Raw genomic sequence first — 13,457 nt, 5'->3', positions numbered from 1 at the left:
CTAAAATCAACCCCAAGCAAACGCCTCAATATTCCTTTTAATAAAAGAACGCATTTATTCTTTCTTTCCATCCAGCCTACCGGTCCACCTCCTCCTTCATGTAGGTGGTGTAGCTGCTGCCGTCGTAGGAGAGCAACAGGCCCCCGTCGCTGAGGCGATGGACGTCCACCTCGGCAGCGGTGCTGTTCATGATGACCACATAGGAGTTGGGGGACTGACGCGTCACCTTCAGACAATACTTAGTACCCTCATAGATCAACTCCACATCCACGGTGTTGAGAAGGGTGTGTGCGGGCAGCACCTGGCCTCTGCAGAGGGGGAGAGAGGAGGGAGAGATGGTGTGTGTGTGTGTGTGTATATAGAGATGTGTAGGGTCATAATCAATAGCAATCCCAAAGTGACCGGAGCACTGCAGCTTCTCTCTGGACTAAAGTAATAACATTCTTCAATGCTTAAAATAGTGTTGACCTTTCTAGAGAGTGCAGGAAGTTGGAGACACTGTTCCTCAGGTTGACGTCAGCCACGTGGAGAGCCCCGCTCACTATGCCCAGCATGGTGTCAGGACGCTCCGCCTGCATCTTCTCTGAGATGAGCCTGTCCAGCCAGCCTGTGTCGATGGTGTTGTGCTGGAAGCTCTCAGTCTCCAGCAGCTTGATGAGGTACTCCACTGTGGTCCTAAAGTCTCCTCTGATAGACAGCTCCTTCAGGGCCACCACCATGTTACTACACACACAGGAGGTGTTACCATACATCATTGGGTGTTACTGACAACACAACAAACTTTACATGAGTATTTCTAATGTGTGTGTACTCACGAGATGGCCTCCTCTCGGTTCTCTCCCCAGGAGAAGCAGTGGCCAAACTGGGAGTCTGCAAACTCATGCAGGCCTCCGGCCGCGGCCACACTGAAGTATCCCCACACATTCTTGTTACTGCGGAAGTTCAGCTCCTGCACCGTGCCCGAGCTCGGCTTGAAACCCTCATCCGGGTTCTCACTGGTGATGCGGGCAGCGATGACATGTCCACGTGGGGAGGGGGCCGTGGACAGACCCTCAAAGTCAATCATAGAGTCTCCCCAGGGCTGGACCCCATACATCATTCTGATGTCCTTAATACGGTGCAGGGGGATCCCCATGGCAATCTGAGGAGGAAGACCATTAGTCTGTAGAACTAAGAATATTCTGCCAAATTAATTGAAAAGTCCAATGTTTAGAAATGACATGATCATTATTAACAATTTTATCAAAGGAAAATGTCCCTTTTATTTCCTAAATGGTAGCTAGGGTTTTATTTGGCTGACAAGAGGAACATTGTATCTTGAATGAAACAGATATTTTTCTCTCACTTAGAACACGGTTATGAACTTTCTCCTATGGACTCTTCCTGCCTGGACTTTTGTGTAACTCAGGAGTCAAAGCACTGTTGTATCCCATTGTGGTCTGTACCTTCCTGCCTAGTGAGATTAGATCGTGTCTATGCTGCAGAGAGGTTGACAGACAGCAGATCCCTCCACCACAGCACAGACAGACGAATGCCTTCTTCAGCAACAGCTCTGTCTAGATGCTGCGGAGTAGCTTAGTTTAGCTCGCTCTAATCTAGCCAGTTACCATGGAGACAGAGGCCTGGGATAAAACACCTTTGAGAACAGTGAAGTGTGTCAGACTGAACATGAGCAGGGCACCACACACGCGTTTCTTTTACTATCCTTGTAGGGACCAAACAATTGATTCCCATTCACAATCCTAGCTTCCCTAAACCTAAACCTAACACCTAAGCCTAAAATACCCGAACTGTCCTTGTTTTAATATCTTTGTGAAGACTTCTGGTACCGATAAGGATAGTAAAACCAAAAAGACACAGACCTGTAGCTGTGCAGCAGGCAGGTTGACGTCGGCCACCATCTCAGTACAGGGGTGTTCCACCTGCAGACGAGGGTTGAGTTCTAGGAAGTAGAAGCTGCCATCTTGGCTGTAGAGATACTCCACTGTGCCAGCACTGACGTAGCCCACCATCTTAGCCAGCTTCACTGCACACTGAGGAGTGAGGAATAGACACTCAGTCACAACCTGGCAACTTAACCACAGGTCAACAAGTCCCTCTGGTCATAGTCTCTCTCAAATGAAACATATTGGCATAGCTCTTCCCATCCAATAGCACAAATTGTGCCATACCCTCTCCATGTCCTCAAAAACGGCTGAGGTGGAGATGGTGGCGGGAGCCTCCTCTATGATCTTCTGGTGTCGCCGCTGTACGGAGCAGTCCCTGCCGAACAGGGAGATGGCGTTGCCGTACTGGTCAGCCAGGAGCTGGACCTCCAGGTGACGAGCGTGTTTGGCCAGCTGCATCACGAAGATGGGTGAGCCTGGAACCTCGGTCTGGACCTGAGGAGCCAAGGAGAGAAGGCATCATAATCATACTGATCACGTAGTTTAGATTATTATACACATACTGATCATGTATTTCAGCTCTTAACCTTCTAGTGATACTGGAATTAGACTGGACTTCTCACCTGTCTGAAGAGGTTGGGGAAGTCATCAGCACAGTTGACTTTGCGGATGCCCTTTCCTCCACCTCCCTCGGAGGCCTTCACCATCACAGGGTAGCCCACCACCTCCGCAGCCTTCAGTCCTGCCTCCACATCATGGATGCAGCCCAGCTCATACAGATCAGGCGGAACATTGATGATCCTCTTCTTCTGGTCACTCTCTGTCCAATCCACTGTGAGTCCTGAGACACACACACACACACACACATGGGTTGGGCGGTATCCAGATTTCCATACCATTCCTGTACCATACCAGTGTGTTTGGTATTACCGACCGCGCACACAAGGAGCTCCATTTCTTTCACCCCTCACAAATGCAAAGAAATGCAAACAAAGTACTAGCGAATTCCCATAGCGGACGCTAGCTAAATGCTAACAAATGCAAGCGAACATAAACTAATTGCAAGCACAGAAAACCCAGCTCATGAAGTTATACAACTAACTCAAAGGGCTACTCGCACTTCATCCAGGAGGGGATTGACCGTCTCTGCTGTAACCAAGAAGGTTGATCTTGCAAGTTAGCCACATATAGCTAGCAAAGTTAGCAAACCAAATGCATAGCTGAAGCCCTGAGCTGGAAAACATTTATTTGGCACATCTTAGATAGTTAACTTATAGTTATAAGACATTCAGCTGCCAAACATTAGTAGCTAGTGAATTTCAAATATAACTTGATCACCTTTCTCACACTGGTTCATCACAAAACTTCTGTTTGCTCTGTGTGCTCTTTGAGACAAACACCATGTGACTGGCTCAATTAGATTTGTGAAAATAATTATTAAACAAAAATATATGCACTGTGTGCATTTCAAAATACCCCGGTATACCGCCCAAGTCTAACACACACACACTCTATGGGAGCCGTCTGACAACACACTTACTTAAGACATCAGAAATATTCATGCTTATTTATAAAACCCTCTTAGGCCTCACTCCCCCCTATCTGAGATATCTACTGCAGCCCTCATCCTCCAACCCAACACCCGTTCTGCCAGTCACATTGTGTTAAAGGTCCCCAAAGCACACACATCCCTGGGTCGCTCCTCTTTTCAGTTCGCTGCAGCTAGCGACTGGGAGAAGCTATAACAAACTAGACAGTTTTATCTCAATCTCTTCATTCAAAGACTCAGTCATGGACAATCTGACAGTTGTGGCAGCTTTGTGTAATGTTGTCTCTACCTTCTTGCCCTTTGTGCCGTTGTCTGTGCCCAATAATGTTTGTAACATGTTTTATGCTGCTACCATGTTGTTGTTATGTTGATACCATGCTGTGTTGTCATGTGTTGCTGCCTTGCTATGTTGTCTTAGGTCTCTCTTTATGTAGTGTTGGGTTGTCTCTTGTTGTGATGTGTGTTTTGTCCTATATTTATTATTGATTTTTAATCCCGGACCCCCGTCCCCACAGGAGGCCTTTTGGTAGGCAGTCATTGTAAATACAAATTTGTTCTTAATTCTTAACTGACTTGCCTGGTTAAATAAAAGGTTAATGAAAAATATATATTTTTTTAAACAGTGCACGAACATACCTGCTCCACTCCATGGCAGGGTAGGGATGCCAGCTGTCTGAGCCACGATGGATGAGGCAATCTTGTCCCCTAGTGCCCACATGGCCTGGCTAGGAGGACCTGGAAGTGGGAGCAGAACACATCTTACAGGCCAACTCATGCACAGGACAGGGGGGCTAAAAGCAGTATCCATGGCTCTGTGTGTGAAGAAAGATCTAGACTCAGTAGAAAACAGTCTTACCCATGAAGGCAATGCCATTCTTCATGAGCAGCTCTGGGAGTTTGGGATTCTCTGAGGCGTGGCCCCACCCAGCCCATACAGCCTGGAGACACAAGACAAGAATTAAACACAACAAGTTCAAATACAGATTTCAAGAAAGTTCAATCATTATTTAGAAGGTCTACTCAAGGCCTAAATAAATGAATGTCTAGCAGTACCTGCACAGGTATTCGCTTGGCAATGTCCAGAATGAGCTCCACGTTGGCATAGTTGTTGTTATTGGTCCCTCCTGGCACAGGCACATAGTGGTCGGCCATCTTTATGTACTCTGTAGAAGATAGTGGAGTGAAAACCATTTCGCTCTGCACATAAGATAGCATGTATAACAGTCCAACATTTAATCTGACCTTTTGTCTCTCAATATCATCTCATCTAAACCATCAGTGTCAAACTATTTACACATGACAGCACTTTCAGAATGCACTGCCTTTCTACACCATCAGACAGAGCATAGTCTTCTGAACTAGGTCATGCTTGGCTGTTCAGTGCATGGCAGGACAAAACCAACAGACAGCCTGCTCTGGTCCATCCCTGGGAGCCTCGTGGGTCTGCTTGTTTATTAAGCAGAGTTAGGAGAGAATGGGTAGAGACTAGTCACTCTGCTGTTACTAGTGGTGATGCTTCCGTAATGTAAAGCACACCTGCATTGGCCTTCAGGTCCTCGGGGGTTACCATGACGACAAAACGGATGGCACGCTCGTTGCGGAACATCTCGTAAGCCCAGCGGCGGATGGAGCGCATGCACTTAACCGCCGCGATGCCATTGTTGGCAATGAGGACCTGAGACAGGAAGAGATGTGAGTGGGGGACTAGTCTCTGAAATACTCTGTCAATGTGGTAAAACTAGGCAACAGAAGCTAAAGAAGCCCTGTTCTTACCTTCTCGATGACCTTATTGCCTCCGAAGCGGGTGACGAACTCGGCGGGGGAGGCCACAGTGAAATCTCTCTGCAGGTCGATGCGACGCCGGTCTCGTCCCTGCTTGACCAGGTGCAGCCCAGACATGCTTGGTCTGTGTGAACAACTAACATTATTTCCGCATTAAGAGTGTACAGTTGATGAGGTTCACCATTTCCCAGCATAAACATAAAACACAATCATAAAAATGTACAGTACCAATCAAAAGTTGACACACCTACTCAGTCTAAAGTTTTTCTACATTGTAGAATAACAGTGAAGACATCAAAATTATGAAATTACACATGGAATCATGTAGTAACCAAAGTGTTAAACACATCAAAAATATCTATTTTATATATTTGAGATTCTTCAGAACAGCCACCCTTTGCCTTGATGACAGCTTTGCACACTCTTGCATTTCCACTGAGGGAAAAATAAACTAGGCTCCACCCACAGAGAGAGCCAGTGGGAGGATGGGGAGGAGGAGCAGGCATCTATTCACCCAGGAGGGTGTGGCAGAGGCAGAGCCCCCAGTCTGCGTTTGGCTGGCTGCTGTGGCCAGACACTGCACTGTTGCATCATGAGGATATTGGGGAGATCTGTGCTCTCCTCAGCAGGCATGCTACATTCAGACAGAGGCTTCTGAATGAAACCCCCCAGAGAATGGCACTTCCCGTTACAGAGCTAAGCTGAGCTCCCCCTTGCCCTATAGGAGAGAGGGGTGGGGGAGGAGAGTCTCCCCTCCCACTGTCGAGTTTCACCATCAACACTCACATTCCCTCATCACATACTCCCCTGAAGCCCAACCAGAGATGAGGGCAGCTGTGGAGAGCTGTGAGACTACAACTGATCACTAAAAAAGGAACAAAAACATGCTTCCTTTGTCAAACTGGCACATCATAAGTCTGAAAGCTCAGTCAACACCAAAGACACTGTAGGTAAATACTTTGGCATGATGTTTAGTTAAACCTAACTTGATATCTGATGTACAGTGGGGCAAAAAAGTATTTAGTCAGCCACCAATTGTGCAAGTTCTCCCACATAAAAAGTAATAAATTAAAGTAAGCCTGTAATTTTCATCATTAGGTACACTTTAACTATGACAGACAAAATGAGAAGAAAAAAAAAAAATCCTGAAAATCACATTGTAGGATTTTTTTATGAATTTATTTGCAAATTATGGTGGAAAATAAGTATTTGGTCACCTACAAACAAGCAAGATTTCTGGCTCTCAGACCTGTAACTTCCTCTTTAAGAGGCGCCTCTGTCCTCCACTCGTTACCTGTTTTAATGGCACCTGTTTGAACTTGTTATCAGTATAAAAGACACCTGTCCACAAAAGTCACACTCCAAACTCCACTATGGCCAAGGCCAAAGAGCTGTCAAAGGACACCAGAAACAAAATTGTAGACCTGCACCAGGCTGGGAAGACTGACTCTGCAATAGGTAAGCAGCTTGGTTTGCAGAAATCAACTGTGGGAGCAATTATTAGGAAATGGAAGACATACAAGACCACTGATAATCTCCCTCGATCTGGGGCTCCACGCAAGATCTCACCCTGTGGGGTCAGAATGATCACAAGAACGGTGAGCAAAAATCCCAGAACCACACGGGGGGGACCTAGTGAATGACCTGCAGAGAGCTGGGACCAAAGTAACAAAGCCTACCATCAGTAACACACTACGCCGCCAGGGACTCAAATCTTGCAGTGCCAGACGTGTCCCCCTGCTTAAGCCAGTACATGTCCAGGCCCGTCTGAAGTTTGCTAGAAAGCATTTGGATGATCCAGAAGAAGATTGTGAGAATGTCATATGGTCAGATGAAACCAAAAATATAACTTTTTGGTAAAAACTCAACTCAGCATTCTTTGTCCTCAAAACACGACGAGTTGCATCCAAAGAACACCATACCTACTGTGACGCATGGGGGTGGAAACATCATGCTTTGGGGCTGTTTTTCTGCAAAGGGACCAGGACGACTGATCCGTGTAAAGGAAAGAATGAATGGGGCCATGTATCGTGAGTTGAGTGAAAATCTCTTTCCATCAGCAAGGGCATTGAAGATGAAACGTGGCTGGGTCTTTCAGCATGACAATGATCCCAAACACACCGCCTGGGCAACGAAGGAGGGGCTTCGTAAGAAGCATTTCAAGGTACTGGAGTGGCCTAGCCAGTCTCCAGATCTCAACCCCATAGAAAATCTTTGGAGGGAGTTGAAAGTCTGTGTTGCCCAGCAACAGCCCCAAAACATCACTGCTCTAGAGGAGATCTGCATGGAGGAATGGGCCAAAACACCAGCAACAGTGTGAAAACCTTGAAGACTTACAGAAAACGTTTGACCGCTGTCATTGCCAACAAAGGGTATATAACAAAGTATTGAGATAAACTTTTGTTATTGACCAAATACTTATTTTCCACCATCATTTGCAAATAAATTCATAAAAAATCCTACAATGTGATTTTCTGGATTTTTTTGTTCCCATTTTGTCTGTCATAGTTGAAGTGTACCTATGATGAAAATTACAGGCCTCTCATTTTTAAGTGGGAGAACTTGCACAATTGGTGGCTGACTAAATACTTTTTTCCCCCACTGTACATTTGAATTGTTTTCTTTCTATCCTACCACCAAATTATTGCCAATAGGTTAATATAGGAGTGTGTACACTGCTATTGTCCAACCATGGCATGTAGCCCGAGGTGAATGAAAGAGTTAGGCCTAGCTGACAGGTGAACAGCAGTGTGAATATTTATTTCCTCAGGGTATTGGACCACTAAAACCTTACTGCTAGAGTGACTGTAGGCCTGACTCTAACCAGTCTCTATTAGGGCTGGCACAATCACCGTATAACTGTAACCGATTATGGATGAAAACCAGCATTAAAATAAAATAACCATGACACCATCTACATATTCTAAAAAAGCTGACTGAAGACTGGACAGCCGGGCATTTGTGTGGTTGAGTCCGTTTCTGCTTTAACATGGACTCTAAAAAGGGCCCCCCAACTGGTGGCCAAATTCAGTGATTTTACACAGGAAACTTGAGCGTAAAAAGAAACCAGCAGCGTTACAGTTCTTGACACAAACCAGTGCGTCTGGCACCTACTACCATACCCTGTTCAAAGGCACCTACTACCATACCCTGTTCAAAGGCACTTAAATCTTTGTCTTGCCCATTCACCCTCTGAATGGCACACATACACAATCCACGCCTTGATTGTCTCAAAGCTTAAAAAGCCTTCTTTAACTTGTCTCCTCCCCTTCAACACTGATTGAAGTGAATTGAACAAGTGGCATCAATAAGGGATCATAGACTGACCAGGTGAAAGCTGTCACAGAAAGAGCATGTTCTAATGTTTTGTACACTCAGTGTATGTGACCGTACACAAACATTTGCAAGGTTTGAAATGAATATGTTCTAGTCAAATAGAATATTTCATCACATTGTAGAGCAGGGATCAACTAGATTTAGCCACAGGCCGATTTGTTTTCTTTAGTGGATTGTCAGGGGGCAGGAACGTCGTTGCAAATAACTTATATACTGCAAATTGGCTGCAAGAAGCCTAAATAAATACATTAATATATTTGGGCTTCTTGCGGTCAATTTGCAGTATACAAATGACTTGCAACGATGTTCCTGCCCCCTGACAATCCACTCAAAAGAAGAAATAAGTCCACCCACAGCTGAATCTAGTTGATGATCTCTGCTCTACAATGTGATGAAACTGTGTTGCTCCTTATTGAAACAAGCAAGGTGTTGTGGTTGACACGTTTTCGGTTGCCTAGGCAACACACCCCTCCCTGCAGCAGGAGCACATGCAGTCAGGCGCAGATGATATAAGAAAATGTGTAATATAGAAATGTATATATATCATTGTTTTTATTCAAAGGGTTATAACGGTGACAGCGATCATTTGGCTGACCAATAACATCCAAAATTCCATGACTGTCACAGCCTGAGTCTCTATTACAATGCTTCAATTCCAACAACAAGCCAGGGCCAAGGCAGGCATATACTCTAGCTTAACCTCACTAGACCAAATAACCTACACAAAGAGTTTGCAACAAGAAAAACAGTGAGAAACAAAACAGCCAAAGCTTACTATATGTACAAATGTAGCCATATTCTTCCTGCCAGCACCATATTTGCCACTTAACCATACAAATCAAGTCTGATGTATACCACACTCATTCACAACTTCCATTCTCTACAGCCTAGTCCCAGTAGCTGTAAAAAGAGCCGCTGAATACAAAGGAGAGCTGGTGAAACCAGGCTCCAGGGAGAGCTCTGGGCTGAGGCTGCTGGCAGAAGGACAGCAGCAGCAGGGAGGCCAGTCCTCCCAGAACACACAGCTCCTCTATAGCAGGCAGGGTGTGAAGCTGGCCTGGCCATGTTTTTAAACACACACAGCAGAGAAGAGGGAGCCAGCCAGGGGGTTAGCACTGAACTGAAGCCAGTGTTCTCCTCCTGCTGCCATTTCAGAATACTCCCCTCCAGACTCATCTGATGGAGACAGGTCTGTATTGGAGGTTTCTTCCTCCCATATGACTGGGGGAAGATTGTTGCTGCAATTAAAGCTAGTGCAGTATCAGCTTGTATAATCTATTGAGAACAGTAACCTCCGTAAGGACCATGCTATGATTAAACACTTGTGTGGATGCCATGCCTGGATACACAATACAAACCAAACAGAGAGACTCAGGTAAAACAAACAAGAAAGAAAAGCCCGGGTTCTGACCTCATGTGGGGTCCGTCAATGTTGTCAAAGCCCATCTCGTAGCTGCTGTTCTCTGAACTGAGGCTAGAGGTGGGGGATATGGAGCGCTCCTTCTCCTCCAGGCCCAGCGTCATGTCTGGCTTCCCCAAAAACTCATCCTCAGAGTTCTCCTCTGACACAGAGCCGATGATAAAATTGGAGTGCAGCACGGCCAGGTTCGGGGCAGCAGGCTTATTGGCAGGCGCATCCTGCTGTGTCATGGCTGGACTGTCACCACCCTGGCAGGCTGTGAGCACTGGAGAGAGGAGGGGAATCAAAACCACATGTATTTATAAAGCAGGAGATAGATGGAGTACTCAAGTCAGGCCACAGCGTGATGACAGGGTCATCCTGTCATGGGCTGTTGCTAGTCAGACTTCATCAGTGAGTAGAGTTGCACAACAATTATGCTGACGCTGCATTCATATTGCAAAAAGAATGGTAGATTGCAATACCTCCCAATCCTTCTTAAATAAAGTGCTTACTGTAATATATCTCATAGCTACAACAAACTCCAATCCAAAACCACGCAGTCAACTAGTGCTAGTTGACTGTTTTGAGAGGCATGGTCTGCCTTGATATTAGTCTTTGAGGGGGTATAATTTCTCGAAACTGCAACTGCGCATGACCAGAGCAACCAGAAGACAGACACACCTTATCAGCAGCAGTTTAAGCTGCTGGACCTGAAAAACAAGCCCAGCACCGGAGACATAATTTAAGTGAAGGTGAGTGAATAGCACTGATCAAAGACATAGCTACCCAGCATGATAATACATTATGTTTAACAGGGCTCTAACAGCCTGGTATCATATACAAGACATAACATAGTACATGTAAATCCGGGACACTCAAATTAGTATGATATCTAACGTTTGATATGGTTGCATAAGAAAGAAGTTTACTTAAGACAAAACCTAAAGTAGGGCGATTGTTCTGGGTGGATAGGAAGTTGCATGTTCAAATCTCATCCCGGACAACTTCAGTGTTTTAGCTTGATTCCATCCTAAATACACAGTGAAATTATTGAACACTCTTGCAGTGTTGTCACGATACCAGTGTCACGATACTCTGAAGTATCGTGGCAAGGAAATAAAACATGAAGCAGATTTGAATTTCTTGAGGAAAACAGTTATAACGTTAGAAACAAACAGTATTTTGTCACCAAAAGTCACATTTGTTTATTTTGCAAGCTATAGCACCAACAACTTTACATAAAGTATGTTTTTAATAGGACCTGATTTTTCACCAACAGAAAAATTGGTCTCTAAAATAAACAAGAGATCCTCAATTAAGTTCTGGATCCATAAATGTTGAGAAAAGATTGAACATCAGTTAAATTATTGAAAGAATTTCAGAAAGTGAACTGCTGTATGTCATTTATTTAAAAAAAAGTACTTGTTTAACAACTGACCCACAGATTTCTTATTAAATAATTAAGAGTCTGCTGACTTCCACAGGCTTTAAACGTCCTTTTAAGAGGAATTCTCAGCTATCTGCAATACAGGTATGACTGAAGAATGAAGCAGGTGTTAATCATGGGCCTTCCTACACTGAAAACAGCAGTCCATTGTCAACACTTTGATTAAATCAGTATACCTATATCAATCTCTGAAAATACCATAAGTGTCATTAGCTTTAAAAACAATTCAATCCATTTTACCATATTTTGGACCAGAGTGAGGCTATTGCTCCACTAACCTACCTTTTGTTCCTGCAGTGAGGAGGACTCATCATCTTCATTTAATGTTTTCATAATTTATCTGGAGATAACCACCAAAAAGGCTACAAATTATAGTGTCAAATTAATGGCTCTTACCAATGCGATTTGGTAGGCTACTGACACTCACTTTAACGTCTGTCAGGAAAGTCAAGATGGACTTCATATCAAAAACACTAACAAGATATTTTATTTACTTGTCCTGTTACGATACCATAGACATAACTACATTATATAATGTATGAATGGCAAGGATATGATATTGTATTTAGTCAGTTGAGCCCATTTATAAACTAGTCAAGTTTGCAGTTCATAAATCAAATCACAGTAAGCCTACGCACCAGCATTTCTTGGCTGCATATGAAACACGCAAAATAAAATCAATGTGCCAAAAAAACAGGCTAAGTGGATTTGGACTAATTGTTACTACATTATACAGGACTCACATAGACATTGAAAGAACATCATGCCCTCTCCATCCATGTAAAGAAATTTGACTGCATCCACAACACACCGAGGTATAGTGAAGCGTGACAGACAGCAGACTGTCAAACCAGTAGTGTACTTCGTGATATGCATCAATAGATCGCTAGAAGATGCATATCGTTCATCCTAAAGAGAGATGGCTCAGCTGACGACTTTCTGACTTGCGAATTGAAAAGTAGCCGAGTTAATTCCCATCATTCATTCAAGCGGGAGAGGGCTTTGCTGACTTTTTTCGGCCTAGCGAATTGTAATAAAGTAGCATAGTTAATTTAAGTAGACAAAGTACACGGCTGAAAAGTACCCATAACTAGTAGGAACCACTGCCCAACCCTAAATCATAGCCTAATAAACATTAGCCACAAAGAATTGACATTTGCAGCATAGCATACGAATTGGATGATTACCCACATAATACATACCATATGAACTAAACGAAACATAGCAAACTAAATAAGAGTACTCCGGATTTACGTTTACTATGTTACGTCTACCCTCGAGTCCATGTTGACTAATGATGGGGAAATAAATGTCTACCCCGCACCGGCCCAAAACTGGTGAATCTTATGGATGGGAATCCTGTCGAGCAAAGTAACACACGTTAGCTAGCTAGCTACAGTAGCTACATCAAATCATGCTAGTAACTACTAATTTTGTGTCGCGTTATGGTTTAACTACGATAATCAAATCAATCAAAACGCCTTCGTCGCAATACAAATCTGGTGGATGTGAATGCGTATCATATAAGAAAGTGTGGGTTACTGACATTTGCAGCTAGCTAGCTAGTCAGACCGGCATCTTACTAGCTAGCACAATGGCATGCAAGGTGTAGTTATATACAGGCAGCTAGCTACTTAGCGTTATACTGTACACAGACAGTCAGTGTACTCACCGTGTGAAATAAACCGACAAGCAATCCTGGATATTTTTATCCCAAAGGATGGGTGATTACTTATTCACTCTGGTTCAGACATGCATTTCCAAACAAAAATCACACTATGATGACCTAACGCAACTACAAGAGACGTTTTTGACAGCAGCGAATGGTGTGATGCGAAGATGGGTTACTTTTGGCCTCACGCTGCAGCGGAGGACCAATCGGATTGCGCGACGATTTCAGGAGGAGGGCAGAAAGAGCCATAACTGGAACTGACTGGGAGGAGGTGTGCCCAATGAGAAAACCTTTGTCCTGTCCCACGTGTTTGGTCCAGTATGGCCTGGGGTGGTATACTACGTAGTCGAATCAATGTGTCAAAAGTACCCAATTGTCATACA

General features: G+C 44.3%; 1 protein-coding gene across 10 annotated transcripts in view; it reads right to left on the bottom strand.

Moving 5' to 3' along the window:
• LOC109892560 (acetyl-CoA carboxylase) overlaps window positions 1-13,227 on the bottom strand; it is a 47,373-nt gene extending 34,146 nt beyond the window's left edge. For 6 of the 10 annotated variants that reach the window (XM_031826462.1, XM_031826464.1, XM_020485173.2 and 3 more), the window contains exons 1-13: window positions 13,075-13,227; window positions 9,965-10,238; window positions 5,209-5,353; window positions 4,972-5,110; window positions 4,489-4,598; window positions 4,292-4,373; window positions 4,072-4,170; window positions 2,510-2,727; window positions 2,172-2,381; window positions 1,863-2,033; window positions 816-1,141; window positions 469-723; window positions 81-308 (exon numbers count right to left, since the gene is read on the bottom strand). In XM_031826462.1, the coding sequence (XP_031682322.1) occupies window positions 81-308; window positions 469-723; window positions 816-1,141; window positions 1,863-2,033; window positions 2,172-2,381; window positions 2,510-2,727; window positions 4,072-4,170; window positions 4,292-4,373; window positions 4,489-4,598; window positions 4,972-5,110; window positions 5,209-5,353; window positions 9,965-10,203 (2,222 nt within the window). In that variant the 5' untranslated portion in view covers window positions 10,204-10,238; window positions 13,075-13,227. The remainder of the gene's footprint in view (window positions 1-80; window positions 309-468; window positions 724-815; window positions 1,142-1,862; window positions 2,034-2,171; window positions 2,382-2,509; window positions 2,728-4,071; window positions 4,171-4,291; window positions 4,374-4,488; window positions 4,599-4,971; window positions 5,111-5,208; window positions 5,354-9,964; window positions 10,239-13,074) is intronic. The other 4 variants (XM_031826463.1, XM_020485174.2, XM_020485179.2 and 1 more) reach the window with 1 other exon arrangement.
• Between the last annotated feature and the right edge of the window lie 230 nt (window positions 13,228-13,457).

This window comes from Oncorhynchus kisutch, linkage group LG6 (assembly GCF_002021735.2).
Source record: "Oncorhynchus kisutch isolate 150728-3 linkage group LG6, Okis_V2, whole genome shotgun sequence".
Classification (NCBI taxonomy): Eukaryota; Metazoa; Chordata; class Actinopteri; order Salmoniformes; family Salmonidae; genus Oncorhynchus; species Oncorhynchus kisutch.
The sequence above is the reverse complement of the archived record's forward strand: the minus strand, read 5'-3'. Positions and strand labels throughout refer to the sequence as shown.